This window comes from Fopius arisanus, unplaced genomic scaffold (assembly GCF_000806365.1).
Source record: "Fopius arisanus strain USDA-PBARC FA_bdor unplaced genomic scaffold, ASM80636v1 scaffold00006, whole genome shotgun sequence".
Lineage (NCBI taxonomy): Eukaryota > Metazoa > Arthropoda > Insecta > Hymenoptera > Braconidae > Fopius > Fopius arisanus.
The window spans coordinates 867698-894870 of record NW_011887745.1 but is presented as its reverse complement, the minus strand read 5'-3'; the positions used below and the strand labels follow the sequence as shown (position 1 = coordinate 894870).

The window sequence follows — 27173 nt, the reverse complement described above, 5'->3', positions numbered from 1 at the left end:
TAATTACAATAATTACAATAATTACAATAATTACAATTGAACTAATCACCCCAAGACTTATTTAAATATCAACATTTGAATATTTCATCTGGGCAGAATGAAATCAATAAATATAAATGTAAATCTAAACTGAATGAATTTTTGTCGATTTTTCTTCTCAGTCTTTAATTAATTCACCGTTTGGATAATTATCATATAATAAAAAAAATGTTAGAATGAATTTGATAGGAGAAAGTTCTGTCAATGGCCCCCGATGCAGAACGAGTCTTTAGGGTTCATCGTTTTCAAAAAGTAATACATTAAAAATTCCCACAATCCGGTTTTGACGTAACGGTTATCGACCTGTTATCTTCTTATTTGAATAGAATTCGAGCTCAGTCGTAATCTGGCAGGTAATTAGCTTCGTAATTTAGGGGCTGGAGAGGCCAATGATTTTTTTTATCACACCCATTTTTTATCCTCAGCCCAAAATACGGTGCATGCATTGGATTTAATAAAACCCCTCGAGGTAATGATCCTCGAATATTAACGACCGTACATCCACGATTTGGGTTTTATGACGGAATTTCATCGTTTTTTTCCGCCCTGAACCACCCAATAGTAACAATTATGGAGGAATAAATTATCTCACAACCATTAGGAGAAATCTCGGTGCAACCTTGGAGGGTATTTAAAATTCTTTCAATGAATGCATTGCGCCATCAGCTAATGTTTCAGCCAATTGATGTAATCATTGGATAATAATTTAAATTTCCCAGTAAAGTCATTAATTTTGAAATAATTAATTCACCGGTTTTTTTTTGGGGTAACCAGGTCAAACCATTTCCCTCCGGGCTATACATTAACTTAATGTGAAAATTGTTAACTGCAAATTGTAATTTATTGTTATATTTTAATATCTGCGGAGTAGTACGAGTCGACTGGACTCACGCATCGGTTTTAGCGAAATATCTCGGAATCTAAGATAAATACCAAAATTTTTGTTGATACCTTTTTTGTAGGTCTTATTTTTATCTACGAAAAAGGTTATTACAAAAATGTCAGTATTTCCCTTAAGTCTGAAGATATCGCTTAAAAACTGCGCTAGGAAAATTGCTGAGTTGATCTTTAGTTTTTCGTTATTGATATGTTAATTGATAAAATTAAGAAAAAGGAAAAAAAATCACTTTTGATAGATATCAATGATAAATGTTGGTCTTCAAATACATAAGAGCATGAAATTAAATTAATGATTTTATTTACAGCGAAAAAAGAAGATAAAATGAAAAACAAAGTGTTGAGCGTTCAAGATGTGCCCGGTCCCCTCTCATTACCAATTCTCGGTACAAGATGGATATTCTCATTATTCGGGAGTTATCGATTGGATAAGGTTCATGATGCATACAAAGGTAAAGAACACACATATCAGATAAGAATATTCACAACAATAACAGATAAAAAATTGAAAGAGCCAATCAAGATAAACGAAAACAAATTCAAACATTTTTTAGTTTAATTCTTCTGTTTTAATCGCAAATCTATTTTAATACGCAAATCCAGAGAGCAAAAATTGATAACAAAAAGTTTCGTAATATCGCATAAAAATATCTGGAGATTTGTGTGAAAATTTCACGTATAGATACGAATAAAATTCGCGTGTTACAGAATAAATTTTCCAGTGATGGCGCTGGAATTTTGCTTAGGAATTTCCACGCGTGTGAATAGAAAAAAAAATTTTGAAATAGTTATTCTCATCACTAAGCGGAACGGAACATTCTGTATTCATTGCTGCATTTATAAAAGCAATGAGTGTTTATTAATTTTCTAAAGACTATCAGAACCAGTTGAGATTGCGGAAAAATAAAATGAATGAATATTCTCCCTCTGAGCTTGAGGTAGAGCTGTGAAATCGGATTAGTCAAATGACTAATTCTGATGGTTCACTCGGTAGCTAATCCCTGATTTGAGAGCAGACATGAATCTACACTACGGTCCACTGTGCAAGGAAGAGGCCCTGTGGAATTATCCGGTGATTTCTCTTTTCTCTCGTGAAGACATCGAGACAGTGATAAAACGGGGATCGCGATTTCCATTGAGACCACCCCAGGAAATCATATCCAGGTATCGGAAATCCCGGCGAGATCGTTACACTAATCTTGGACTTGTTAATGAGTGAGTATTTTTATTGTCATTCTGTTTTTATTTTGTATAAAAAAGTTCAATTTTATTTATGATATTTATTTATGATATTCGTCCAGCGAAAAATCAAGTGTTCTATTTCTCTATTCATTTATTATTTTAATTATAAAATATCGAGATTCAAATTTCAGTCGAACTTTTATTTTTATCAATCTCTAGATTATTTCAATTTCATTTATTACAAATTCAATTTAGTTTATGACGAATTTGTTGGTCAGCCTAGCGCTCGTAATTTTCCGTGGAGTTCAATGTTTTTCATGTTATTATTTTTTTTATAATGCAGACAAGGTGAAACCTGGCACAGACTCCGTTCAGCCCTGACTCCAGAGCTGATGGGTGCCAACACAGTATCCGGATTTTTTCCCGCTCTCAATAAAGTCGCAGACGAATTTATAAATCTCATCCGGAATACGCGAGCCGACGACAAAGTCGCGGGTTTCGAGGAGTTGGCGTACAGGGTGGGATTGGAGAGCACTTGCACCTTGATTTTAGGACGTCATCTGGGTTTTCTAAAATCTACATCAAATAACACAACAGCGAGATTGGCTGAAGCTGTGAGAGTCCACTTTAAAGCATCGAGAGATGCATTTTATGGATTGCCCCTGTGGAAGGTTGTGCCCACCACAGCTTACAAGGAACTTATTCAGAGTGAGGATGAGATTTATAACATCGTCTCTGAGATGTTGGATTCGACGATATGTCAGCAGATGAATGATGCGAGGGATGAGGCTGTCGAGGCCGTTTTCAAATCAATTTTGAGAGAAAAAAATTTGGATATAAAAGACAAGAAGGCGGCCATTATAGATTTTATTGCTGCTGGAATCCACACGGTAAGAGCCTCAATATTACCTCATTCTGATGGATTTTCTGTTTAAATTTATCAATTTTTTTATTAGTCCAGTTTTAATTTTATTTACAATTACTCATTACAGGTGGGGAACACTCTGGTATTCCTGTTCCATTTGATCGGAAGTAATCCAAGAGTCCAGAAGATTCTTCACGAAGAAGTGGCAACACTAGCTCCACAAAACTGTGATATCGAAGTCCAGGATCTTCGAAATGCCAAATATCTGAGAGCATGTGTGCAGGAGGGTTTCCGAGTGATTCCAACTACTCCCTGCATCGCTCGTATTCTCGACGAATCTATTGAAGTCTCCGGATATCACCTGAACGCTGGAACTGTTGTACTTTTACACACGTGGATAGCAGGATTGAAGGAGGGTAATTTCAAAAATGCCAGTGAATTCATGCCTGAACGATGGCTGGATCATAGTGAACCCCATTCACCAATACTTGTAGCCCCTTTTGGTGCTGGTCGCAGAATATGTCCAGGAAAACGATTTGTCGAGCAGGCTCTATACCTCATCCTTGCCAAAGTCATTCGAGAATTTGAAATCACCTGTGAAGATGAGCTATCCCTACAATTTGAATTTATACTAGCCCCCAAGGGGCCAGTCTCTATCACATTTCGCGATCGTCAAGAGTTTATTTAAGAAAAATCATCAATTATTCGTCCACTGTATTTTTGTTATTATTTTTCAGTAATTTATATCTATTGTCTTCTGTCCCATTTCGTTTTAAGTATTTGTAGCACATCTATGATTTTATTTAGATTTTATTTCGGCACTCATAGGTTCAACTGAACATATTTATTGATATATTTTTTTACAAGTGTTGTAGTCAGTTTAATAGTTATCGGTCATTGTAATCATACGTCAGGATTGTCTAATCATTGAATCTTATCATGTAGATAGATAGATATGGATTTTTTAAATAAATTGAGATTATTTTTTTGAAGGCTCGGGTGCACACTGTCATTATTGATGCATCCGCTTATTTTTAGATCATTTTCTCGATTTTCCCGTCACCTGGGAAAATTATTGGGAAAATTATCGGCGAGTGGAATTCTCGCTGTTGTATTAAGGACCGGTTGGATTATCTGGAAAAGATAATTTACTCCAAAATTGGGATTCCTAATTACTCTGGCAATTAATCGTTTTTTTTTTTCAATAATTGTTGGCTAGGGTTTTAGCGGTTGTCAACGACTAGAACGCTAGCTAACAATTATTGGAAAAAATAATTATACTCCATCCGGCCCTTAATTTATATTCTTCTGACAATTTTCCTCAGCTTCCCAAAATCAATCTGCGAGACGAGAGACGTTGATTCTAATTCAGTATTAATAAATGATGATTAGACAATTTTGATTCCAAATCATGTGTATGACCATGTGCAAAATCATGGGGAGAGCAGTGGAAATTATTTAATTAATTCAAATAATTTCAACTGTTTTATTTACGAGTGCCCAGAAATAACGTGAAAATTTTTAATTAATCGATTATGATTCTGTTTATTTCTTGCTCAAATCATTAAAGACTGACGCTAATATTTTTTTTATGTAATGACTGACTGAACATCAAAAATCGAATGATTAAACTTCTTTATTAATTGAAATTAATGCCATCGTCACAATCAGTGAGAATAAAATTTTATTAATCGATCATTAACGGTTGACTCTACAATAAATCATTCATCTTTCATAATTAATTAACTAGACTAATGCCATCAATGAAGTCTAATACATAAGACATAAAAATCAATACAAAATGTTAGTTTGCACATCTGACGTGAATTTGGAATTGTCCGTAGCACCTGCAGGAGCAGAAATAATACCATTTTAATCCTAAATTACGGAACATTCGTGATGTATAAAAATTATTCAATACTAGAAGACTGGAAGTACATCCGGTGAATTCGTGCGCATTTCTCCTTGAGTTTCATCGAACTTTGGTAACTGATTATGTGAAGAGTTGAGAATTAAGATGATTTTAATCTCTCAGGATTCTATTACATACCCAAAACACTGTATCATGTAATAATTCGTTATAACACCCCTCACAGTTTGGCAAAATTAGAAGATATAATTTTTAAATTAAATGTACATTTTTGTCAAGTTCCTTGTAAAAACCATCAACTGTTATGTAATGAATTTGTCATCTGCCCATTCGATGGCAATTCCCATTGAAAATTCAGCGACGTTGCATTTTTATTTAAATATCGGAAGAACATAGCCCATAGATTTCCATCTTTCCAATCATTCACGCTAATTATTAATATTTTTCTATTTTTTATTTAAAATGTGGGATGGACTAAAGAATTAGAATCTTCAATCTGATATTTCCTCATCGCCTATTCCTTAAGAATTCTCCAATTAAAATCAATAGAATTCCACTAGATTCCACATCCATTAAATATTCAATTAATATTTATTATTATCGATCAACGATCTGTCATTTGCATTCGTCTCTGTACGGTAGAATTCCGTTACAGTCGTAAGGAATAGAATTCCGTGAAAAATAAAGCCGATAAATAAATATTCCTCGTACTCGAATTTAAAATATTTTATGAGAATATTAATTTTCCATGCACAGGATAATAACGAAAGTCTACTGTACACGAATTTTAATCGATGTACATTATTCTATAATTTTAATTGCATCAGTCCATTTTCGCAAGGAACTAACGAGGAGGAAAATAAATTTGTTATAAATAAACTGACGAATGGATACTGTCACTTGAAATTTCATTAGTTGCTGAGATTTTTTATGCTTTTAGCGAGATTCGGTATCGATCCTTTGTTCACACTGGCTGCAGTCGGCCTCATAAAGCTGTGATTACGGGGCTGAGTAATTTTTGTTCTACTTAATGTCGAAGTCAGAGCTCTCGAGCTTGGCACACGGTTCTGAAGCATCGGAGGAGCACCAATGCTATTGTTGCTATCGTTTCGAGTTGATATCGTTCGTTTTGGTTTCGGTGTCACCAGTGCTGCATTATCATTCATTCCCTGCAAACATAATTAGAAAATTTTAATATAAAATAATAAAATAATGATATTAAACAAATATTACACCATTTCACATATGTATAAGCATTTGACATATTTACACGTCGATATATAATAATTTTGAGACGAAATATACATAAAAAATTACAGAAATTGAAAAAACCATTATTGCTGTCACCTTGATCTTCGAATTCGGTCAAGAGAACATCAGGATCAATTTTTTAAGCCATCAATTAAGGCCCGGATGGACTGTCTGGAAAAGATAACTTACTCCGAAATTGGGACTTCTCATTACTCCGTCAATTAATCGTTTTTTCCGATAATTGTTAGCTAGCGGCCTAGTTGTTGACAACCGCTAGAACGCTAGCTAACAATTATTGAAAAAAACGATTAATTGCCGAAGTAATTAGGAATTCGAATTTCGGAGTTAATTATCTTGTCTAGATAATCCACCCGAGCCTTAAGGGCGGGATGGAGTATCTCGGAAAGATAATTTACTCCAAAATTGGGATTCCTAATTACTCCGCCAATTAATTGTTTTTTCCGATAATTGTTAGCTAGCGTTCTAGTCGTTGACAACCGCTAGAACGCTAGCTAACAATTATTGAAAAAAAAACGATTAATTGCCAGAGTAATTAGGAATCCCAATTTTGGAGTAAATTATCTTTTCCAGATAATCCAACCAGTCCTTAATTGATGCGGATGATTTTTTTTAACTATCGTGAAAAAACTGAATTGTCCAAAAAATTAAGAATAAGAAAAATGGATGGAAGAAATCAATTTTTTGAATTTTGAAATGAATTTCACATTTGAAGAAAAGGAGATTAATTAGGTAGAGGTGCGGATGAGCAATCAAAGAAAATGAATAGAAAAAAAAATATAGAAAATTTCGAATCCCTTGGGTTATACTGTACACTTGGAAAAAAAAATATTTTTGCCAAGAATATTTTCTTCCCACAAGTAAATCTGGCGATCACTGTGTAAATACTCCCATAAGACTTACTAATGCCAAATATATTTTCTTGTGGTTAGTAAATATTCTTGGGTAAAGAAATTTTTTTTCTCGGTGTATTGATATACGATAAAAAATATGAAACTTAAATTTGGTCGATTACAAAGCTTCCTGTCGGAAGGAAAAAACTCACGGCTTTGTTTTTCCGGATATTTCTAACAACAGGGCCAACACTGCTTCCACTGCTGCTGCTCCGACTTGCTGGTATCCTCGTAACCGTAGACTTGGGTGCAGGCCTTCGTTTATCATTTTCTCTACTAGGAGGTAGTGTATTAGCACCCTTACGCAGATCATTGGTCATGGCACAAATGGCAGAGGTATAACTCCTCAACGGCGAATGATTGGGTAATTTTCTAACAGTATTAACAGACGTTGCAGAATTCAAAGAGCTCCTGGAGCTCATCAAACTGCTCCTAGACCCAGACCTCTCAACGTCATTCCTGAAAGAGTGGGCAAATTTCTTTGGTGATTCCACCTTAGCCTCACGCACCTTCTCCTTCTTCGGTAGATAACTCATTTTTTCTTTCCCAGATCTTAAAGATCCCGAATGCAGTCTAAATCCCTTGAGTCGCATCTCATCCTTCTCGACGATTCTCTTGGTATCAGGAAGACGCTCTTTATTGTAATGCATCTCCGCTGGAGAACAACTGGGCGAATCATGAACATCTGTCTCATAATTCCCAGATGATGTCTCCTGGCTGAGGGTCTCTGACACTAGACTCTGGGTCTCCTCGAATCCCTCGTCATTCATCTCCTGATCCTTGGACTTTCCGATCAACGGCGACGTCGATGTCATATTGATATCTGGAATGAATCGACTCTTGAACAGCGGAGATGTGTTTTTAATTGGAATAGATTTGTCTCCAGAGTTTTTATCCCCAACCGATGACGACTGATTATTATCCCTGATGCCCTGGAAATTCGTCGTCTGGTCGTCCATGACCTCCAGTCCCTTTGTTTCACTCGACGAAACGTAGACTATTGGCAGGGCATCTCTTTCCCGATCGATTGCCCTGTTTAATTGATTCACTTGACTGGGTGGATTACTCGTTAGTCTCATTGCTTCTCTCACTTGACTCGGATCAATCATGCTTCGATGCCTTTCCCTACAAGGCACAGCTCTCTCTGGCCACACAGGTGTCATCTCCCTGGGCTTTGATTCCTGCATCACCGGACTCAATACTGTATTTGTCACAGCAATTACTGGGGCTGGCTGGGTAATTGGCACTCTGGAATTTGTTCTCCTTGATTTCAGTTCGTCCTTCGGAGAATCTGTGAGGGTTGACTCTGGATTTGATACGTGTCGACGTTTCAATTTATCCTGCCACACCCGCAACATCACGTCTTCCTCAGGAGTTTTATCGATTATCAGAGATAAACTGCTTGGACGAGATGGATTGTCCTCCAGGTTATCGAGATTGGGCTCCTGCTTGGGGTTCTCCTTGTCTGATGGGCTTTCTTGAGTCTTCTTGTATCTCCGCGTCTTTCGCGCCGCTGAATACCTGTCGAAGTTACCACTTCCAAGATCACTATTAGCAACTATCGATTTCGTAGCATTAACTTTAATTTCTCGCCCTTGAGAACTGCTGCACCTGTCGCGTTTGCATGGCTCTTTGTCGACGGGTTTTACCTCTCGGGGTGGACTGAAGACTCGTCTAGTGACTGGTGGGGTTTCGATATTATCGGAGTCGATTTCGATTTTATCAGTGATCCTGTCATTTTTAGTGGATGATTTAGAGAACCTCCTTATGGAAGAGCTTGGAGTGAGACTGGGCTGACGAAGATAAATCGTCAATACGTCGTTGTCATCGGCAGGGGCAACCTCCAAGGTCTTATTTTTCTTGCGCTCTTCCTCTCGGATCGCCTGCAATGTGCTCTGGCCTAGGACATTCTCATTAGCCCTAGGTCTTATCCGTCGAGAGTATCTCGGATCGTTGTCTTCGGAGATCGAGGTATCCATAACCGATTTCTTCCAGGATTTGTCCACATGAGGAGGATGAGGCTGAGCTTCTTCAATAGCTGCCATCGTTCTCATTACGTCGGTTTTCTCCACTGAGGGACGCCAGTCGTAAACATCCGCGTATCTCGACTGGGATGGGTCCTGAAGTGTATTCATCTTCCCCTCGTTTTCTGCAACAAGAGAAATATTAACAAGAACTTAACACATATGAAATTCTTGTTAAAGCTATTCTATAGGTGTAAACATTTTTCTGATTTTTCCTCAACTTTTAAATAGAATCACAAAACTGTAGAGAAAATGCATGAATTATTGCACCACCACAAAATTTCGTGAGCCTTTAAATAATGTCAAAACGCAAAAACATTATATTTTTTTACATCAATCCCCTCGATAATTCGTAAAAAAATTTAAAAAACGTGAATTTAGGCTGTATATGGGTGTAGAACATCCTCAAGTCTTTAAAATAAACTTGAATCCTAAATTTGCCCTCTTACCAGGATCTTCCAGAGATCTACGATTGGCTTGCAATTGACGTGCCTTCCTCTGCAGTTCCTCACCAGCTCGTTCTTCTTTCTCATTTTCTGACAGCCACGCTTCAATCTTCTGTCTCCACGCTCGTCTGAAACAATTCCTCTTTCTAAAACTACATATTTACCCATGTAAATATTGATAAATAACTGAAGCAAAAATAATGAATAATCCCAGTGCTAGATAAAAAAAATATAAATATAGTAAAATTCTGTGTATACCCTGTTGGTTTAGCGTCTTCCTCAGCCTGTATAAACGATTTGGTCTCAGCAAGAGGTGAAGGTGAGCTCGGGCGTTCTCGATCACCCGAGAAATCAGCATTGAGGAGATCTCCACGTCGAGGTTGTCCCCTTGCCCTTCTTGCCCACGATCTGTCCAAACTCCCCCAGGACTTCCTCTCCCTCGTGGTCTCCTGTCCACTGCTGGTCCTCAAGAAGTCCATCAAATTTCCATCGTCATCCTCACAAGGCACTCGACTTCTCCTTCGACGTAGAGTCCCATTGGGTGTTACATCCGGTGAATAAGTATCTTCTTTGGTTATTTGCTGGTCAGGTCCACCTGAACACGAGCCAAGACGTCGTCTTATGCTTGGTGATCCAGTAATTGAGATGTCCTCGTCAGATGTGACACCTCCATTCTGCAGTCTCTTCATTTTAGCGTCACTCCTACCGTATGGTTGTCGAGAAAAGCCAGATTGTATGTCCAGGACTCCATAATCCATCAAATTGCACTCGGATTCCGAACCCGGCATGTCCATCTGATTACTCAGAAGACGTTTCTTCGCCAGGAGCTGCTCCTCCCGTTGCTTTCTTCGAGCATTAATCTGCTCCTCCTGGAGCTTTCGCCTCTCATTTTCAGCAACAGCTTGATTGAATTTCTGACAGAATTGATGGAATATTCTGTAGCATTCCTCGATTTTGAAAGCATTGGCGTCTTCACAGAAGAACTCAGCTAGACTATGTCTCACTGTCTCCAGCTCCTCCATGTCCCGTTTCAACTGAGCCATCCCTTGCTCTGCCACCAGCAAGAATTGCGCCATTTGTTCCTGAATATCAGCTTCAGTCGATGGAAGTTGAATTTGCGTTGTAATTTTTTTTATTTTAGTATCCAGGGTATTGAACTCATTCATCAACTGCTCAATAGTCGTTTTGGCAGCTGCCTCCAGTGTACTCATATTCTTGGCGAAGTGGAGCAGATCTTTTCGTTTTCTCTCCACCTGGAGGGCGACGTAGTGGATGAGATTCATGCCTGGTTTGTTTGCTCGAATTTCTGTCAACTTCTGGAGGGATGATAATTTAACACCAGCGGCATTCCCAGCATAGCCTCCGGAGTTAAGAAAATTCCCAGCAACGAGTACCATATACAGCATCTCCTGGAGGGGCTTATTCGTCATCAAGTCCTCTCCAGCGAGGATCATTGAGTTTATGCTGGGCTCCAGGTAACTCATGTTGGCTGCGAATTCTTCTTTCAACAGCATACACTCTATTCGGAGTTTGTAATTTGGCACTTGTATGAGCTGCAAGAAAAATTTCTCAGCATTACCGAGTTTGGATTTGTCACCATCGAAACTCTTAAGCATTTCCAATTCATCGACCTCTGGCAATATCTTAAGAAGTCCCCGTAGCTTTTCCGCTCCGATGTCGTCGTGTCCCCCTTCCCTGATTAACTGTATAATATCTTCGTTTGAAGTTCGAAATTGTTTCAGGAAAATATTGACGTTCAAACTCCTCTTGCCATCCAACAGGACGATTTCAGTTGGCTCTCGTCGTCGTTTATCTGCATCATTTCCACTGCTGGACGATGCAGATATCGATTGGGGGATCATTGGTGGCACCTGCTGACAGAAGAGTCCCTCCATCTCTGCCCAGTCGAGATCTGCCATCGGTGAATTCTGGTGCTCGTTCGCCACTAAAGACCAGATATTTCTCTTCCCCACGACCTTGTGATTAGGAATTTTATTCCAATTGATAGTCTTCATTTTAGTCTTAGGGGTGGGGATCTCCTGCTGGGGTAATAATTTTCCATTATTACTGGGTGGTTCTGGGGTAGGAGCCCTGTTGATCGCTGGTACTCTGAGTGGTGGTGGCAGGGGTGGTTCCATGGATACATCAAAATTGCCACAATTTGTGAAAAGGGGTGGTGGCGGAGGTGGTGGCAGGATGAAGGAGGGATTTGGTGGTGCTGGTGGTGATGGGATCGACGTGACAGGAGGTGATACCAGAAAAGGTGGAGAATTTGCTGCAGGTATTGATGATTTTCGTGGAGTACTTGATTGATCGGTGCCACGACAATGACAACACAAATTTGTCTGGAGACTGGGGGACCTTAATAACTTGGTGACGTCCTCACGACTCTCTAATAATGTAGCTCTGTGCACCAGTGTCTCTGCTGTATCCCAGGCAAGATCACTCGCAGCTTCTTTTGGATCTAGTCGCAGAAGGTGCTGGAGGATACTCAAGAATGGAATTTCCTGGGGTGTGTCTGCTATTTGACCGAGAATAGCATAAAACACATCGACGTGAGAGGATAGATCGATTCCTGGTGGTCCCTGATTGGTGAGTTCTTCGTCAGTCTCCCGTTGATCATCGAATACATCCAATTGCACTCGTAAATCCGGAAATTGGCTCTTCTGCTTTCTACAATTAAATTCCCAATTACAGTTATATATCACACTTTGTGGTTTATTATTCTAATTAATTTTCCTTTCGTCAATATTCTGAAACGTATTGTAGTAACAATAAGACTTTCGGCGTGCACCACCTGCATTAATATAGACTCTGACCCGTTATTAGATATTAAAAATCATTCGGAGTATATATACATGGGGGTATATATACATTTCCTCGAGTTCCTCGACATCTTATGAACTGGGACAACAATTGTATTCATTCCAGTGATTACTCATATTGTTTAAAAATATCCTGGACACAATTTCGAGTCGAGTCTTGAATGAAGACTTTAATTTCTATGTCGTCAAGAAGTTACTAGGTGAATATTTCCTACAGATATAATATTTCCTGATTTGATATTTATGGGAAATTATCAGGAGATATGAGATTTCGAATTTCTCTTGAGAAAATCGTCGATTTATCCTACCGTATTCTCGGAAATATCAAAACTGCAAGAATTTCTTTAGGATTATAGCTTTTGCAAAGACAATTGCGTGAATTGCAATGAGAGCTTATGAATTAGAATTGTTCAATCGGCGATCACTAAAAAATAGACCGATTTTCAATTGTGGCATGTCAAGGTGATGAAGAAATATTCTACAAAAGGGTATACTGAGGGAAATAAATCCACTCACACAATATCATTTTTCATAAATCTAATTGACGATGCCTGAGTCTTTGAAAATTGATGCACTCTCAGGAAAAAATCGGTCGGATATAAAACCGCGTGCACTGGCTTCTTCAGGGCTCAAGAGAAAACTGAAGAAAGTACCGATGGGCTTTAGTATTGGGGAGGAACTAGTGGTAGTCGAAGATAAATCGAGAATCACATCGCCTGCTTCTCGTTCCAGTGGAAGAGTTCACATACAGAGGTGCAGGTGCTCGTGAGTTAATTTCAGTCCTCACGCATCTCTTTCTCTCTCATTTACCCACAAAATTTCTATCAACACCTCTCTTTTCACCGTGAAAACTAGATGGTTACTGAGAATGCGGGGAAAAAGAAAAATAAATGCACCGAGAATTCTATTTTTCGAGGCGACCGGCGCCCGAGTGGCTTTTACATTTGTTAAGTATGATTAACTCTTTCGAATCAACAGCTGAGTCATACCTTCACATACGTCAATTAAACATTGCAATTTATCTGAACTTATGTTGTAAAAGTTTCAGAGAAAATTTCCCTGAATAATCTACATGATTTCTTTTGAAAATTCCAGAAGATTCTTCAATACAAACATTTTTATCGTAATAATATTATGTAATAGTATTTTTTTTAATTATTATTATTAATAGCTTTATTTTCAATATTATGATTTAATTCCAATGTAGAACTCACCGGAGGTCGTTCAAAATTGGTAGCAGCTTCAATCCTAAAAAATAATAAATCAAATAATTCATAAAGTAGAATGAAAATATCCAATGATCCAATGATTGTGTAGAAACTGGTAATTTTTATTTGACGATCTTGTGGTTTCGGATGGGATGATGAATTAATTGAATTACCAATGAACTCATTACGAAGGCGAACACGATCCTTGACCGCAGGCGTTGAGATGACCAGACAGTTGATGAATGCGAGTAATGCTGCTTGATAATCTTCAGCAATTGCCTTCTGGAGCTCATCAACGATTGCCCGAAGTCGATATCGCTCTCCCTTTCGTTCCTGCAACATCAAGTTGGAAAAATTAAAAAACCATACAAGAAACAGATCCTCTGACTCACCAGGAAATTCCACCATAAATTTCCATCGACATTTTTCTATATTTTCTCCACGGAAGACGATGTAAACGCGATGGGAAAGCGTCTATCAAAAATTTATGGGACAACATAACAACAGTCTTCAATTTATCCTTCAAGTTTCCGTTTGAGATTGAAATAAATAAAACGTTTTTCATTCGCATGCGAATTCAACTCCGGAGGCAATGAATTATTCAATGGTACATCGGAAATTGAGATGTATTTCTTCTCGGAGTGAAATGTCGAGTTGAGATAACTACAAATCAGAGGTTTTGCTCCAATCAATTTCTTCTGGGTGATTTTTTGAAATAGAAACTGCTCCATTCTTCAATCACGAGAGATTGGACTTGACTCATGACGACTCTGACATTATAATATTTTATTATCACATGATCAAGGTCTAGGAGTTTGCAGTTACCATTTTCGATTGACTATTTCCAATTGCAAACGTTGAAGCAAAATATATTAGATTAAGGCCCGGATGGACTGCCTGGAAAAGATAATTTACTCCAAAATAGAGACTTCTAATTACTCCGTCAATTAATCGTTTTTTCCGATAATTGTTAGCTAGCGGCCTAATTGTTGACAACCGCTAGAACGCTAGGACTCTGACATTATAATATTTTATTATCACATGATCAAGGTCTAGGAGTTTGCAGTTACCATTTTCGATTGACTATTTCCAATTGCAAACGTTGAAGCAAAATATATTAGATTAAGGCCCGGATGGACTGTCTGGAAAAGATAATTTACTCCAAAATTGAGACTTCTAATTACTCCGTCAATTAATCGTTTTTTCCGATAATTGTTAGCTAGCGGCCTAGTTGTTGACAATCGCTAGAACGCTAGCTAACAATTATTGAAAAAAACTATTAATTGCCAAAGTAATTAGGAATCCGAATTCCGGAGTAAATGATCTTTTCCAGACACTCCATCCGGGCCTTAATTAAAAATTCAAAGAGTTTTGAAATTTTGAAAAAAATTATTCATTTCAGTTACGTCTGGAATTTTTTAAATTACCTGATAAATATGGAGGGTGTCGATAGCTCTTTGTCGGCCATCGTGACTGTAAACACACAGTGCTGATAGTAATTCCACCACTTGCTTCTTGACTGCTGTACACGCAGTATCTAGAGCTGTATAGAGATTGTTTAATTAATATATTAATGGACTGGTTGGTAAATGCAACGGCAGGTAAACCTGTAATTACATTCGTCGAGAATGACATTTATTGCGGGGAGGGCAATAAAATTCATTTGCCTACGTGCTTTGTCAATTTACTCAATTACCTGAAGCGAGTTTACTGCAGTAATCAGGATTGTCTACGATGTAGTCAAGACCGACGTTGGAGTCCATGTTGACCGCATTGGTGGAATCACTCTATCCAATCTGTCAAATAAATTAGCGGATTCCATTAATGGAATTGTATTTTCCATTGCAAGTGCGTACATCAGAAATTTATTGTATCATATTTTTAAAGGGCTTAAATATTTCTTCAAATCTCCTATTTTCAATAAAAATTTCATTTCTTCATTTCGCATTTTTGATTGAATGAGTTTGAATTGAATTGAATTTAAGAACAATAGGGACATGTCATTTGCATTTAACATTTTAGGGATTTTTATAGTACATTTTGATTTTGGGTTTTAGTTTTTGTTTTCAAGTTTTAGATGAAGTGGCATCCAGTAGGCAAATGATTGCTGATGAATGGGTGGGATATCATCATGGTCACCAGACGCCATGTCAACTCATTCCTATCGGAAACTTCTATTTTAAAACTCTAAATTTAGAGTCAATAAGACTGAAGTTCGCGAATTTAAGGAACTGGAGTGTTTAATATCCCATTAATGGCTGTGGTGTTCACCTCGAACGCAAATACCCAAGCCATAAAACATCTTGGGGATTATGGGTGAGTGGCCATGACTGAATTGTGACCTGTCCTATTCATTTAATTATTTCGCACTCAAAACCGAGAAATTCAAGGAAAAATAACACTCGTCATTTCGTTGAGCAACTTTTTGGGGAAAATTTTCCAATTTTTCCACTCTGTCAACAGAAATTATTGTTTTTTGTTCTTTTTGAAAATCGAAAATAGAGTTGAAAGATTATAGATCTGCGCTAAAAAATTTGCATTGAAAAGAACTTCAATTATGAATTATAATAAATATTTATTGAGACAGTAATTGGTGAAGTGAAATGAATGAATTTTCAAAAAAATATTGTTGCTTTATGTTAATAAACTTTTAAGGACGCGATGCACTTGTTGCAGATGTGATTTGTGATTTAGGCCTTGAAAAATATTTAGTGACTTTTTGGGATTGCGAAACGGTTTGAGTAGCAATTCTGAACTAAATTCATTCCTATGTCAACAGAAGCTGAGGAAAATTATTCAAAACCGAAGTTAAGTCAACACAACATGTTTTTTGTTTGATCAACCAATATCCTTGATTTGCAAATTCCACAGAGAAGTGGTAAACCAGTATAAATAAAAAACAACACTTTCTCGAACCGTTTCAAGCAACAGAAAAAAATAGAAAACAAAATCATTCACAATAATTTCAAAATAAAATCGAATCCTAATTTAAAGTTACGTCAACAAAATTTCTCGTTTTTCGTAACTATCTTTTTAGAAGTTCAATTAATTTGTTGGAGATTTTTTGCTAATTCCTATGGATTACCTAATTCCCCATAAAAAACTTAAAAATTTTACAACAAATGTATAAAGTTAAATAAATCAACTGCAGATTAATGAGATTTCCAATGGAATTTTCTGTGATCATTCCCTGAATTGCCTCGAATCCCTAGTTAAATCTAATTGGATATCAATTTGACTGGAATTCATGATGCAAATTGATGATACGATCTATCGAATCGAATGCATATCAAGTGCCCACACCATCAAGTTATCGATAAAAACGCGGAATGCGTCGTCACGTGCGCTCATTAAATAGATTGTTCTACTAATTAATTATCCTACGCGAAAATTCCAAGAACACAAGGAAGAAAAACATCGGTACAGAGAGTAACTGTAACACGATAGGGCCCAGTAGAAAATCAATGAATCCACCGATAAACTGGGACCTGTTGACTTGTCAATATTTATTGAATGCTACGATGAAAAATTTAATGGAAAAATGAAAGAAAATAACAACTGTCTGCGGTATTGAGTCACCATGTGCATGGAGTAACGAGTCTCACGTTTAAAAATAGAATCCTTCACTTGTGGGGAATGTATTAAAGAAATCCATGCAGCTGGGCCCTTGGACAAGCATATTGGGCCACTTGTGAATTCAAACAACTCTTTTCTTCGGTTTCATGGAATACAAGTCCATGTGTTTCCTTTGGATGACTCACGGGGCATTTGAAATTCCATGTTTGTACGGAATAATAGGAACACCGTTATCTCTGCTATTTCCGGGTATTCATTTGTTCAATACATTATTTCAAACTAAACTATTTTTTTAAAGAAATTCAATTTATTTCACGAATCGTACACTTCCTTCATAAAAATTCTCTGCTTTCAATTTTAGAAATCATCAGATCTGCTCAATCATTGGTATTCACATGAGTAATACATTATTTTGGATAGTAAAACTATTATTGATACAAATTATTATTTATTCCACGGATCGTACACTTCATTCCTGAAAATATTCTGCTGTCAATTTTGGAAATCATCAGATCTGCTTAATCATTGGTATTCACTTGGGTAATACATTATTCTGGATAGTCCAACTATTATTTATACAAATTATTATTTATCTCACGCGTCATACGCTCCATGAAAATATTCTATTGTTTATTTAAAAAATCAGATCTAGAAAACCTGAGTTGTCGCCCTGAGGAGTCATATTAAACTCACTACCCATTTCATTCTTATCCAATACTATTTAAATAATCAATCCTTCAAAGTCCAGAGAAATAACGAAATAAAACCGAAACTCGCCATTTAATTCTTTCAGTTACAGCTGACGTTTCAAAAATCACGAATCACTATCTCAATACTTGAAATCAACCTCGTCTTCACTTGACCTCTCAATCATAATTCAATTCTAATTCCAGAATTCCCTCCGACTGACTAAAAACATTCCGAATCACGTACAGATATTCCTTGAAATACCAAATCGATAAAAATTTTGAAATTCCGCCCACAGAATTCACCCAAAAATTCCAATTCTAAAATACAATTCGCCTTTTACGACAAAAACTATTGCCGTCCACGCATTTGTACGGAATTCTTGATGATGTCGAATAAAACAATAATAATAATAATAATAATAATAATAATAATAATCGATTGAATTCGGCACATGCGAAAGGTCATTTCGATGGAGAAGAATCATTCGGCACTCGATACGGTCGTATATAATTCGAAATAGCATTTAAATTCAATGCTGGTTAATACTAATCGTAGGTAGTAACTGAAGGTATATACAAAACGTTAATATATACATATATATAACGACACTCAAAGGCTGGAGGATGGATACCATATCGGGCAGCTAGTTGACCTCGCGTGTCGTGTCTTTGTCTGTCACGCGTTTCAATTTTCGTTTGCACTTTGACTAACTACAAATGTGTTTCCTCTTCACAACATTATTTTTAATAATTTTAATTCCCTAATCTCACCATTGACACCGATAAATAGCGACGGATTTATCCCGGAAAAATTGTCACCAATAGGCAAATACATTGCATGATGTTTCAATCATGTCCACCGTAATTGCGAGATAAATATGTAAAACCGGTTGTTGATGATGTACATCCCAATCACGTCACACAATTGATTGAAAGCTATTTGGAATATCACGAGTGTTAAATGAATATTGTTATTAATGTTGCTGGAGAATTGAGAAAACATGAGGAGACCTGGAGAATTGATCGTTGGAGTGGATTAATCAGGGATCATCATCCAAGTTAGATCCATAACTTCGTCACAATCAGGGAACGAGAAATCAGTGATAAAAAATTATGAGAGCATCGTAACGTCCCACGTGTGCTCAGTCATCAGAAACCATTTAATTTCAGTTTATCCTCGACCCAACTCACCAGAATTACCCATAACACGAAGGAAATCATCACTGATGGGGAGTGAAAGTGCAACAAACACGGGATCATTCAAACCTCCAGTAGTCACTGTAGCTAACAATCAACTTGAATAAAATATATAGACGACTCATATAAAAATAAACAACGACGAAAAAGAAAAGGTTAAATAAATAGTCAAACCATACATTTCGATCTTCAAATGAAATTATTTATTTTTTTTCATTTGCAAAACAATGAAAATTGTTTATTTTATTTTCATTTGCAAAACAATGAAAATTGTTTATTTTATTTTCATTTGCAAAATAATGAAAATTGTTTATTTTATTTTCATTTGCAAAACAATGAAAATAAATAGTCAAACCATAAGATTTTCAGAAAATGAACAATTTCCATTATCCCCACCCCATTTTAACAGACTCTACTATTATTATTATTTTTTTATTTTATCTTGGATAATTAATTTATATTTTAATGAAAACAGGAAAATCGTAGAATGGAGTGAAATAGTTTGTCTTCTTCGGAGAGAAAAATCAAATGGCAGACGAGATATTTTGAAGATAAATCAGTGAAAAATGAGAAGAGCATGATCGGGATGGTAAGGATAATGGTGGCATTATATGAACGAGGCCGTGTGGCGTATGTATGTGAACCATCCCTTGTTTGGGTAAGGAAAAGCGAGAGAGATGGAAGAGGACGTGGTGTGTTGTAGATTACCTTGTGACAAGGTGGTCATGGTCCCTTGGCTGGCCCCAAGCCTGAGGATCTCGTGGTCAGGAGCGAATCCTCGCCCAAACCACCTTCTCTTTTACCCCACCTCCTGACCTCGGCCAATTCATGCCCTCCCTATTAGTATCTTTCTTCATTCATACCAATCATCATCACCGTCTTTATTTACTTTTATATAATCATTTCGATTGATTCCTGGTTTCAAATAATCAATAACGCGCGAAGGAAGAATCCAAGGTCGATTTTTCATCAATACAACAGACTTTCTAAATCAATCGTCCACCTCCCATTTCATCAACTCCTTCACAACGCACGTTTCATTTACCAATATTCATTAATTAACGATTATTTATCAAAGGATGTTTAGTTAAATTAAATGATTTATTTCATTTTCGGCACGAGCTAGTAGATGATTTAAAATTGACTTTTCAAATTCTCAATGAAAGTATCGGAATTAATTTTTAGGGTGGGAATTGTTAGTTAAATAAATAATGAAGACTGAGAAATTTGAAGGAGTGCAAAGGATTTCTCGTTTTTTTTTACGATGACGCATTGTGATGGATTATAATTAATTATGATTAATTATTATTAATTGGATGAAATATTTTTCTGGGGGTAGTTTAATTACTGATGGAGAAGTGCAATTAGTCTCGCGTTTTAGCTATTCTAATGAAACATAACAGTTTGTTATGTTCACGGAGTTAAGAATTAATCATCAACTTCCACTCGTCATTAAACCCACAATGTCATAAATCCATTAAAAAAATGGATGAATGGAGTCAAGTTGTTGATGAGAAAAAAATCTGCGTCATTATCTATGCACACGAGTGCATAATTCTATGGTAACATTTAAAGAGAAAGGGAATCGTGTGAATGAATGGAATTTTCGTATTCTCGGTGACGATTTATATTCGAAGATTCAAAACTCCTTTATCCATCAATTATTTACGCACGTGTGAATGTGAAAATTCTCCACTAAAATAAAAAATTGACGGAAAAAATTCGACGTAAAAATGGCGAGTTTGTTTATTCCTCGTTATTAACTGAATTAATTAACAATTTTAATGCGAGAGTCATGAATTGCGCGCATGCTGAGGGATTGAATAAAATTATTTTGAAAAATCTCACCTGGTCACTGGTTTTTCATCTTCTCCATCTATTCACCCATTCGATCACGCTGGCAATTGATTATTTAACGAAACATTACAGAGCACTATCACAATTCCTTTGGATGTAATTGCGGAAACTGCGTTTCAAGAGCGCGAAAGACAACGGGTGGAGAACACACGAAGAGAGCAATTGAGAATGTAATGCGCGCTTACGTCTTTGCGCAAGCGCTGTTGCTCCCACTATTGGGACTTATCGCGTGTCCCAACAACTCCCACTCCTGGATAGCTGTGGGACTTTGAGGCCCATTTGCGCCATGAGCGCACGCACCAAATTTAGCGAGTGTTTTTTTTTTTCAATGAATTTTTGGGGTTTTTTTTTCGGTGCCCAGGAGGGGGAGGATTAATCATCCACTGGGGTTGATGATTAATTGCAATGGAGATTGAAATGTCTCGGTGCACGTGCACATCTCTCGTGAATGTTTATGCAGTGGACGTCGTCATCGCGGATGTGTACAGACAATACGATAAATGGTCATCTTGATGAGTGGGAATGACGTTATTGACGCGACCGGTGAATTCAGCTGTTGGAAGTCTGACGCGTCGTGAATTTTTTCACTGATTCGATCTATTCATTATTCATTCGTTCAGAGTCTCTTTGAGGGAGAGGAAATTGGGCCCATTTGGATGGGATATTAATAATATTTATTATCACCAATTGATTGATTTTGATGGAAAATTTCGTTAATTTTGAATTATGTAATTTGTAATGGTGAAATATTAAATAATAATAAAATAATAAAATTTTTTGAATGGAAGTTCGTCGATTTTCTTCGCAATTTTATAATTCTATTAATTTATAATGAGAATTAGTACTAATTAGACAGAAATACTTGTGAAGGGGTCAGAGCAATTGAGGTAATTTTTAAATTCATATGATTCAATTGAACAATGCAGTAATTGTTTTTCAAGAGGCGTGGTACGACATTGTTTATTCATTCCCGTTGTTTAATGGTTCAGACTTTTATAAATCAATAACTAGATTGGCCGACTAGTAACGCTGATGGAAGTTGGCTGGTTGGGCTGACTGTGCAGTTGAATAAACCATACCAGGTGGCTGTTGATGAGTCATTGTGTGAGTCTGATGTTGATGGAACTCCGGTGCACCATGAGGACCATTCAGTCGTACTCGTTTTGGATTTTGACCGTGACTGTGTTCACTATTACCCTGTTGTGGCTGAGTCGGTTGCTGTTGCTATTTTTGGAAAATATTTGATCATTCACTCGCAGTTACAATTATCAATCTTTCAATTTATTTTCATCATTAATTACCGTTTGCTGCTGATTCTGTCGAGCTTTATTCTCGGTTTTCTCCTCCGTATCGTCGTCAGTCAAGAATTCCCTCTTTGGATAGGGAATAGGACAACCAGCAAAAATGCTAGACCATTCGACAATTCATTTAGTTTTCACGACGATTTCTTCGAGAACTGATTTAATATGCGATATAGTACTTACTCTTGAGTTGGCAGTGGTTCCTCTTGGAAGTAAGCGTCTTGCATTGAGTGCTCGGAGGTTATTCGCTTATTCGGATCCATCATCAGTAATTTTTGTAACTGAAATGTGAAGAAAATTTTATAAGTCCGCCATAATTCTTCAGCTAAATTCCCTCACCAGAACTCACCAGATTAAATGCTTTACTATCAGGTTTTATCTTATGCCGATCCATATATTTCGTTAACGAACAATTGGCATAACTGTAAACCAAATAACACATTACTCAACATAAAATAACAATTGATTTTCAGTCAATATCTCTAATTTTTAATTACTCACTTCGATCTTTTAAAGTCTTTAAGTAATGTAGGGTGTTCTGGCATTTTCTTAATATCTTCCCAGTCTTTCTCCAGTGGAAAACCCATGACATTAAATATTCTGTAAATAAAAAATCACGTAATTAATTAGAAAAAACCTTCATAAACCTGTTCTTTACTCCCTATTTTCTTCTGAATAATTAGATTCTCCATTTCCACAACAACTTACCGGTCTAATTGTTCGTGATGATAAGGATTACTGGTTTTAATGTCCTCTTGTCTGCAGTGGAAAATTGGTTCGGCAGTTAGTAGTTCTGCAAATATACATCCTATTGCCCATATATCTGAAAAAAAATGAAAATAAAAAATTACTCCATCGTGAGAAGCTGCCGGAACACTTGAACAAATGATTGACGTAAAGAAATTCGTACCAATTGCTTTCGTATAATGTCTCGCCCCTAGTAGCAATTCTGGTGCTCTGTACCAGAATGTCACCACGACAGGATCGAGGTCAGCTAGAGGTTTCAGTGGAGCATTGAATAATCTTGCAAATCCCATATCAGCTATTTTTACACGACCCCTCTCGTTTCCCTCTCCCATTACCAAAATATTCGCTGGTTTCTGCAAAAGAAAAATAAGTTTTAAACACGAATAATTATCTTCCTTTCAACTACATAAATATATTCATTCTATTCCGCAGAAGGAAAACTTGTTTGAGAGGTCTCTTCTGCTTTCTCTCTTTTACAGGTGACTTACCAAATCTCGATGGAGAACCCAATTGGAATGTAGATAATGTATACCATTCAATATTTGATACAGCAATGATTTTACCATTCCCTTAGGCACCATCACTGGTTTCTTATTTGCTTTAGCTGCTCTGTGAAACTTTATTATATGCTGTGGAGCAGAATCAAGGATCAATACTTCCATTGATAAACAGATAAATAAATAGTTATTCAATAATTTTACCCATAAGTCATGCTCGGCGAAATCAAAAAGGAGAGACACCTTACGATCGTTGTGAGAGAGAAACACACGAATTAGTGTTATTACATTGATATGCTTCAATTCCCTGAGTAACTGAAAAATAAAATCAGTGAATTAAAATTCCAATTGATTGAGGTAAAATTGATATTTTAGATTATGTAAAAATATTCAGTTTTTGAAAGGAGGGGTGGCCTGAAATATTTTCTACAAAGATGACCAAGACTTTTTGAAGGGAAAATTATATAATTCCGTGAGCCAGTCTAGGAACTACCGACACCTCGAAAAATGTCTCCTATGCAGCAATTTAATATTAAATAAAATGAAGAATAACTCACTGCTATCTCACGACATGCTGACATAGACAGTCCAGTTCCCTCAATTTGTTTGAGACCGAAATCTTTCGTGTCTGGCCTAGATTTGAACTCTGCATCTGGAATCCTAAAAATACGATGAAATATTCTGTTATCATTACTCTGAGATCAGTCCCAAAACATTGGACAAGAATTTTCCCCAAGTACATAACTCCTCTCGCTCTAGTTTTAGTAAAAAAAATTAATGAGAATATTTCATCTGAAATTGATTAACCAAATGACATTCCTGTATGACAGATTGTTCATCAGGATTGTGAGATCATTTCTCAACTCAGTGGAAGCTGTGAAAAACTGTTTTCTGGATGGCCGATGGTGGCTATAAGTGGGAAAACAATATTTCGAGATAAAAAAAATGGGGATTACGAAGGGATATATTTATTCCCGTGGGATTAATAAACAAAAGTTGTCAAAAAAACCTAACCCCTCTTTCCGTCTCGCTTTGTAGACGTGTCCATAAGTGCCTCGTCCAACTTTACACCCCTCGAATTCAAATAAATCCTCAACTTTAGTCCTATCTTTCTGTGTTTTTATTTTAAATTCGTAATCCATCATTGTTAACGTTTTAATTAGAGATAAATATCAGCTATTGGAGTGAGTGTTCTTCATTGATTCTAAAAATTCACTTGACAATTCAATCACCGACGCACTGTACAGTTTCAGATCAGAGGCCTTTCATTGGTTGCGCATGATTTGCGGGTGATCCGCGGATGATCCGCGGGAGATTTGAATGAGTAATGGCAAAAAACCCGAGCTTCTTCGATATTTTTTCGTTATTATTCTTACACAGGCCTTCAGGCAATCGATTAATATCTGGAGATAGAGAGAAAAAATTTTGAGTGATACAAAGCGACAGATTTTATAAACGAAATTATCGAATATGTAACAGTAATGGAATTATCAATAAAAGCACAAGAATACATTAAAAAAACAATACAATCATTGCATTATTTACTATTTTTCCAAATAATATTATTTTTACAAAGAATATATACAAGGGATTTTGTCCCAATCGCTAAAAAAATATCGAAATAAGATTATTCGATTGTAATTAATGTCGATAAATATCGATACCAGAAAGTATCGATACCGCATCTTGTAACACTAGTCTCCATGTGGCAGTGAACACGTTGGTTGCAACTCCTGTCAGATTGATTGACTTGATAGTCCACTGTAATTAATTAATAACAATAATCCCACATTTTTACCAAAATGGTGCTCGATCTCGATCTGTTTCGCGACGACAAGGGTTTCGATCCGAATAAAATCCGGGAAAATCAAACAAAACGTTTCAAAGATGTTGGGCTCGTGGAGACCGTCATCGAGAAGGATAAAACCTGGCGGCAATTGCGACACCGAGCCGATAATTTTAATAAGCTCAAGAATTTATGTAGCAAGGAAATCGGTGAGAAAATGAAGAAGAAAGAGCCAATCGGTGAGGACACAACAGTTCCGGATGATATCAGTGGTAATCTCGATGGAATCACCTCGGATAACCTGAAACCCCTGACCGTCACTCAGATCAAAGCCATTCGTGGTCTCATTGATGATGCAATTGTTAACAACAATGACAATTTGATAAAGATCGAGGGAGAGAGGAATTCGGCACTCAGAGAAGTTGGGAATCATCTGGATCCTAGTGTACCTGTGAGCAATGACGAGGATGAGAATAAGGTATTGCACGAATTGCGAACGATTTATCTATAACTATATCTAAATTATTTATTGTTCATTCATGTCATTGATTTTATTGAATATACGGTAATTGATTGGATGTAGAGAATTTTTAAACCCAAATACTCTTTTTTTAGTATTTAGTTATTGATTCACTAGTAAATATTCTATTAAAAAAAATATTTGATTGATAATTCGAGGTGGAGCGAACATTCGGCGACTGCACCGAGAGGAAAAAATACTCTCACGTCGATTTAATCCACATGATAGACGGAATGGATGCTGAACGAGGGGCAGCAGTGGCTGGTGCTCGAGGATATTTTCTCACAGGACCCGCTGTCTTTTTGGAGCACGCGCTGATCCAATATGCCCTGAGGAAATTATTTGATAATGGATACAAGCCCCTTTACACTCCATTCTTCATGAAGAAAGACGCTATGCAAGAGGTGGCTCAACTAGCTCAGTTCGATGAGGAGTTGTACAAGGTGATCGGTAAAGGAAGTGAGAAAGCTGATGAGAAAGAGTCTGAGGAGAAATACTTAATAGCCACATCCGAGCAACCAATTGCGGCATTTCATCGTAATGAGTGGATCCCAGAGGCGTCATTGCCCATCAGGTACGCTGGACTCTCGACGTGTTTCAGGCAGGAAGTTGGGTCTCATGGGAGAGATACTAGGGGCATCTTCAGGGTGCATCAATTCGAGAAGGTAGAACAGTTCTGCATTACCTCGCCTCACGATAATAAATCCTGGGAGATGATGAATGAGATGATAAAAAATGCTGAGGAATTTTATCAAGACCTCAATATTCCGTATCGAATTGTGAATATTGTATCCGGTGCATTGAATCACGCTGCATCGAAGAAACTCGATCTGGAGGCTTGGTTTCCAGGCTCCGCAGCTTTTCGTGAACTAGTGTCCTGTAGTAATTGTCTTGATTATCAAGCTAGACGGCTTCTAGTCAGATATGGGCAGACTAAGAAAATGAATGCCTCCGTCGATTACGTTCACATGTTGAATGCAACAATGTGTGCAGTAACTCGAGTTATTTGTGCGGTCCTCGAGGTGCATCAAACAGAGACTGGGATAAAAGTGCCGAAAGCAATTTCGGCATTCATGCCACTGCAGTACCAAGAGGAAATTCCATTCGTCAAACCTGCACCGATCGAGGAAGCCGAGACGAAGAAGCAAAAGAAGCAGAAGGAGAATATGAATAAAGCCTAATTAAATTACTCCACATCTCTGTCAAGCTTTTATATATAATTTTCTATGCATTCTGAGGGCTAATAAAGCTTCAATACTCCCATAAATAGTCGAGTAATTATTTTCATACTGTGGAAAAGACAATGAGGTATTCTCTCATTAAGGCATAAATAATTTTAAAGTAATTGAAGGGAAAACTATTTAATATTTTTCCTCATTGTTTGAAAAATCGTGCTGAAATGAGTAAATCCTCAGGAAAGAAAAATCAATTTGTTGCTAGGGGAATATATTTAAAAAAAAGTTTACTCTTATGATAAGTCCTCTG

At 37.0% G+C, this 27173-nt stretch overlaps 4 protein-coding genes across 11 annotated transcripts in view; 2 read left to right on the top strand and 2 right to left on the bottom strand.

Moving 5' to 3' along the window:
- shd (cytochrome P450 family 24 subfamily A member shade) overlaps window positions 1-4171 on the top strand; it is a 20994-nt gene extending 16823 nt beyond the window's left edge. For all 8 annotated transcript variants that reach the window (XM_011316222.1, XM_011316218.1, XM_011316220.1 and 5 more), the window contains 4 exons: window positions 1245-1388; window positions 1953-2151; window positions 2462-3008; window positions 3111-4171. In XM_011316222.1, the coding sequence (XP_011314524.1) occupies window positions 1245-1388; window positions 1953-2151; window positions 2462-3008; window positions 3111-3671 (1451 nt within the window). In that variant the 3' untranslated portion in view covers window positions 3672-4171. The remainder of the gene's footprint in view (window positions 1-1244; window positions 1389-1952; window positions 2152-2461; window positions 3009-3110) is intronic.
- Window positions 4172-4650: 479 nt separating this feature from the next.
- form3 (formin 3) lies at window positions 4651-21021 on the bottom strand. Its single transcript, XM_011316215.1, has 9 exons — window positions 20829-21021; window positions 15215-15314; window positions 14946-15061; window positions 13692-13851; window positions 13525-13558; window positions 9744-12158; window positions 9489-9613; window positions 7168-9164; window positions 4651-6022 (listed from the first exon to the last, which is right to left on the bottom strand). The coding sequence occupies exons 2-9, from the start codon at window positions 15279-15281 to the stop codon at window positions 5765-5767; spliced, it is 5172 nt and encodes a 1723-aa protein (XP_011314517.1). The 5' UTR covers window positions 15282-15314; window positions 20829-21021; the 3' UTR covers window positions 4651-5764.
- A 745-nt stretch (window positions 21022-21766) lies between these two features.
- Window positions 21767-24644, bottom strand: Cdk8 (cyclin-dependent kinase 8). Its single transcript, XM_011316214.1, has 11 exons — window positions 24397-24644; window positions 23940-24042; window positions 23587-23697; window positions 23374-23514; window positions 23049-23238; window positions 22847-22961; window positions 22640-22738; window positions 22488-22560; window positions 22322-22419; window positions 22139-22244; window positions 21767-22061 (listed from the first exon to the last, which is right to left on the bottom strand). Exons 1-11 carry the CDS (start codon window positions 24525-24527, stop codon window positions 21858-21860), a joined length of 1371 nt encoding a protein of 456 aa, XP_011314516.1. The 5' UTR covers window positions 24528-24644; the 3' UTR covers window positions 21767-21857.
- A 424-nt stretch (window positions 24645-25068) lies between these two features.
- On the top strand, window positions 25069-26955 carry SerRS (Seryl-tRNA synthetase). The gene is made up of 2 exons (XM_011316213.1): window positions 25069-25646; window positions 25847-26955. The coding sequence occupies exons 1-2, from the start codon at window positions 25185-25187 to the stop codon at window positions 26867-26869; spliced, it is 1485 nt and encodes a 494-aa protein (XP_011314515.1). The 5' UTR covers window positions 25069-25184; the 3' UTR covers window positions 26870-26955.
- Window positions 26956-27173: the final 218 nt, after the last annotated feature.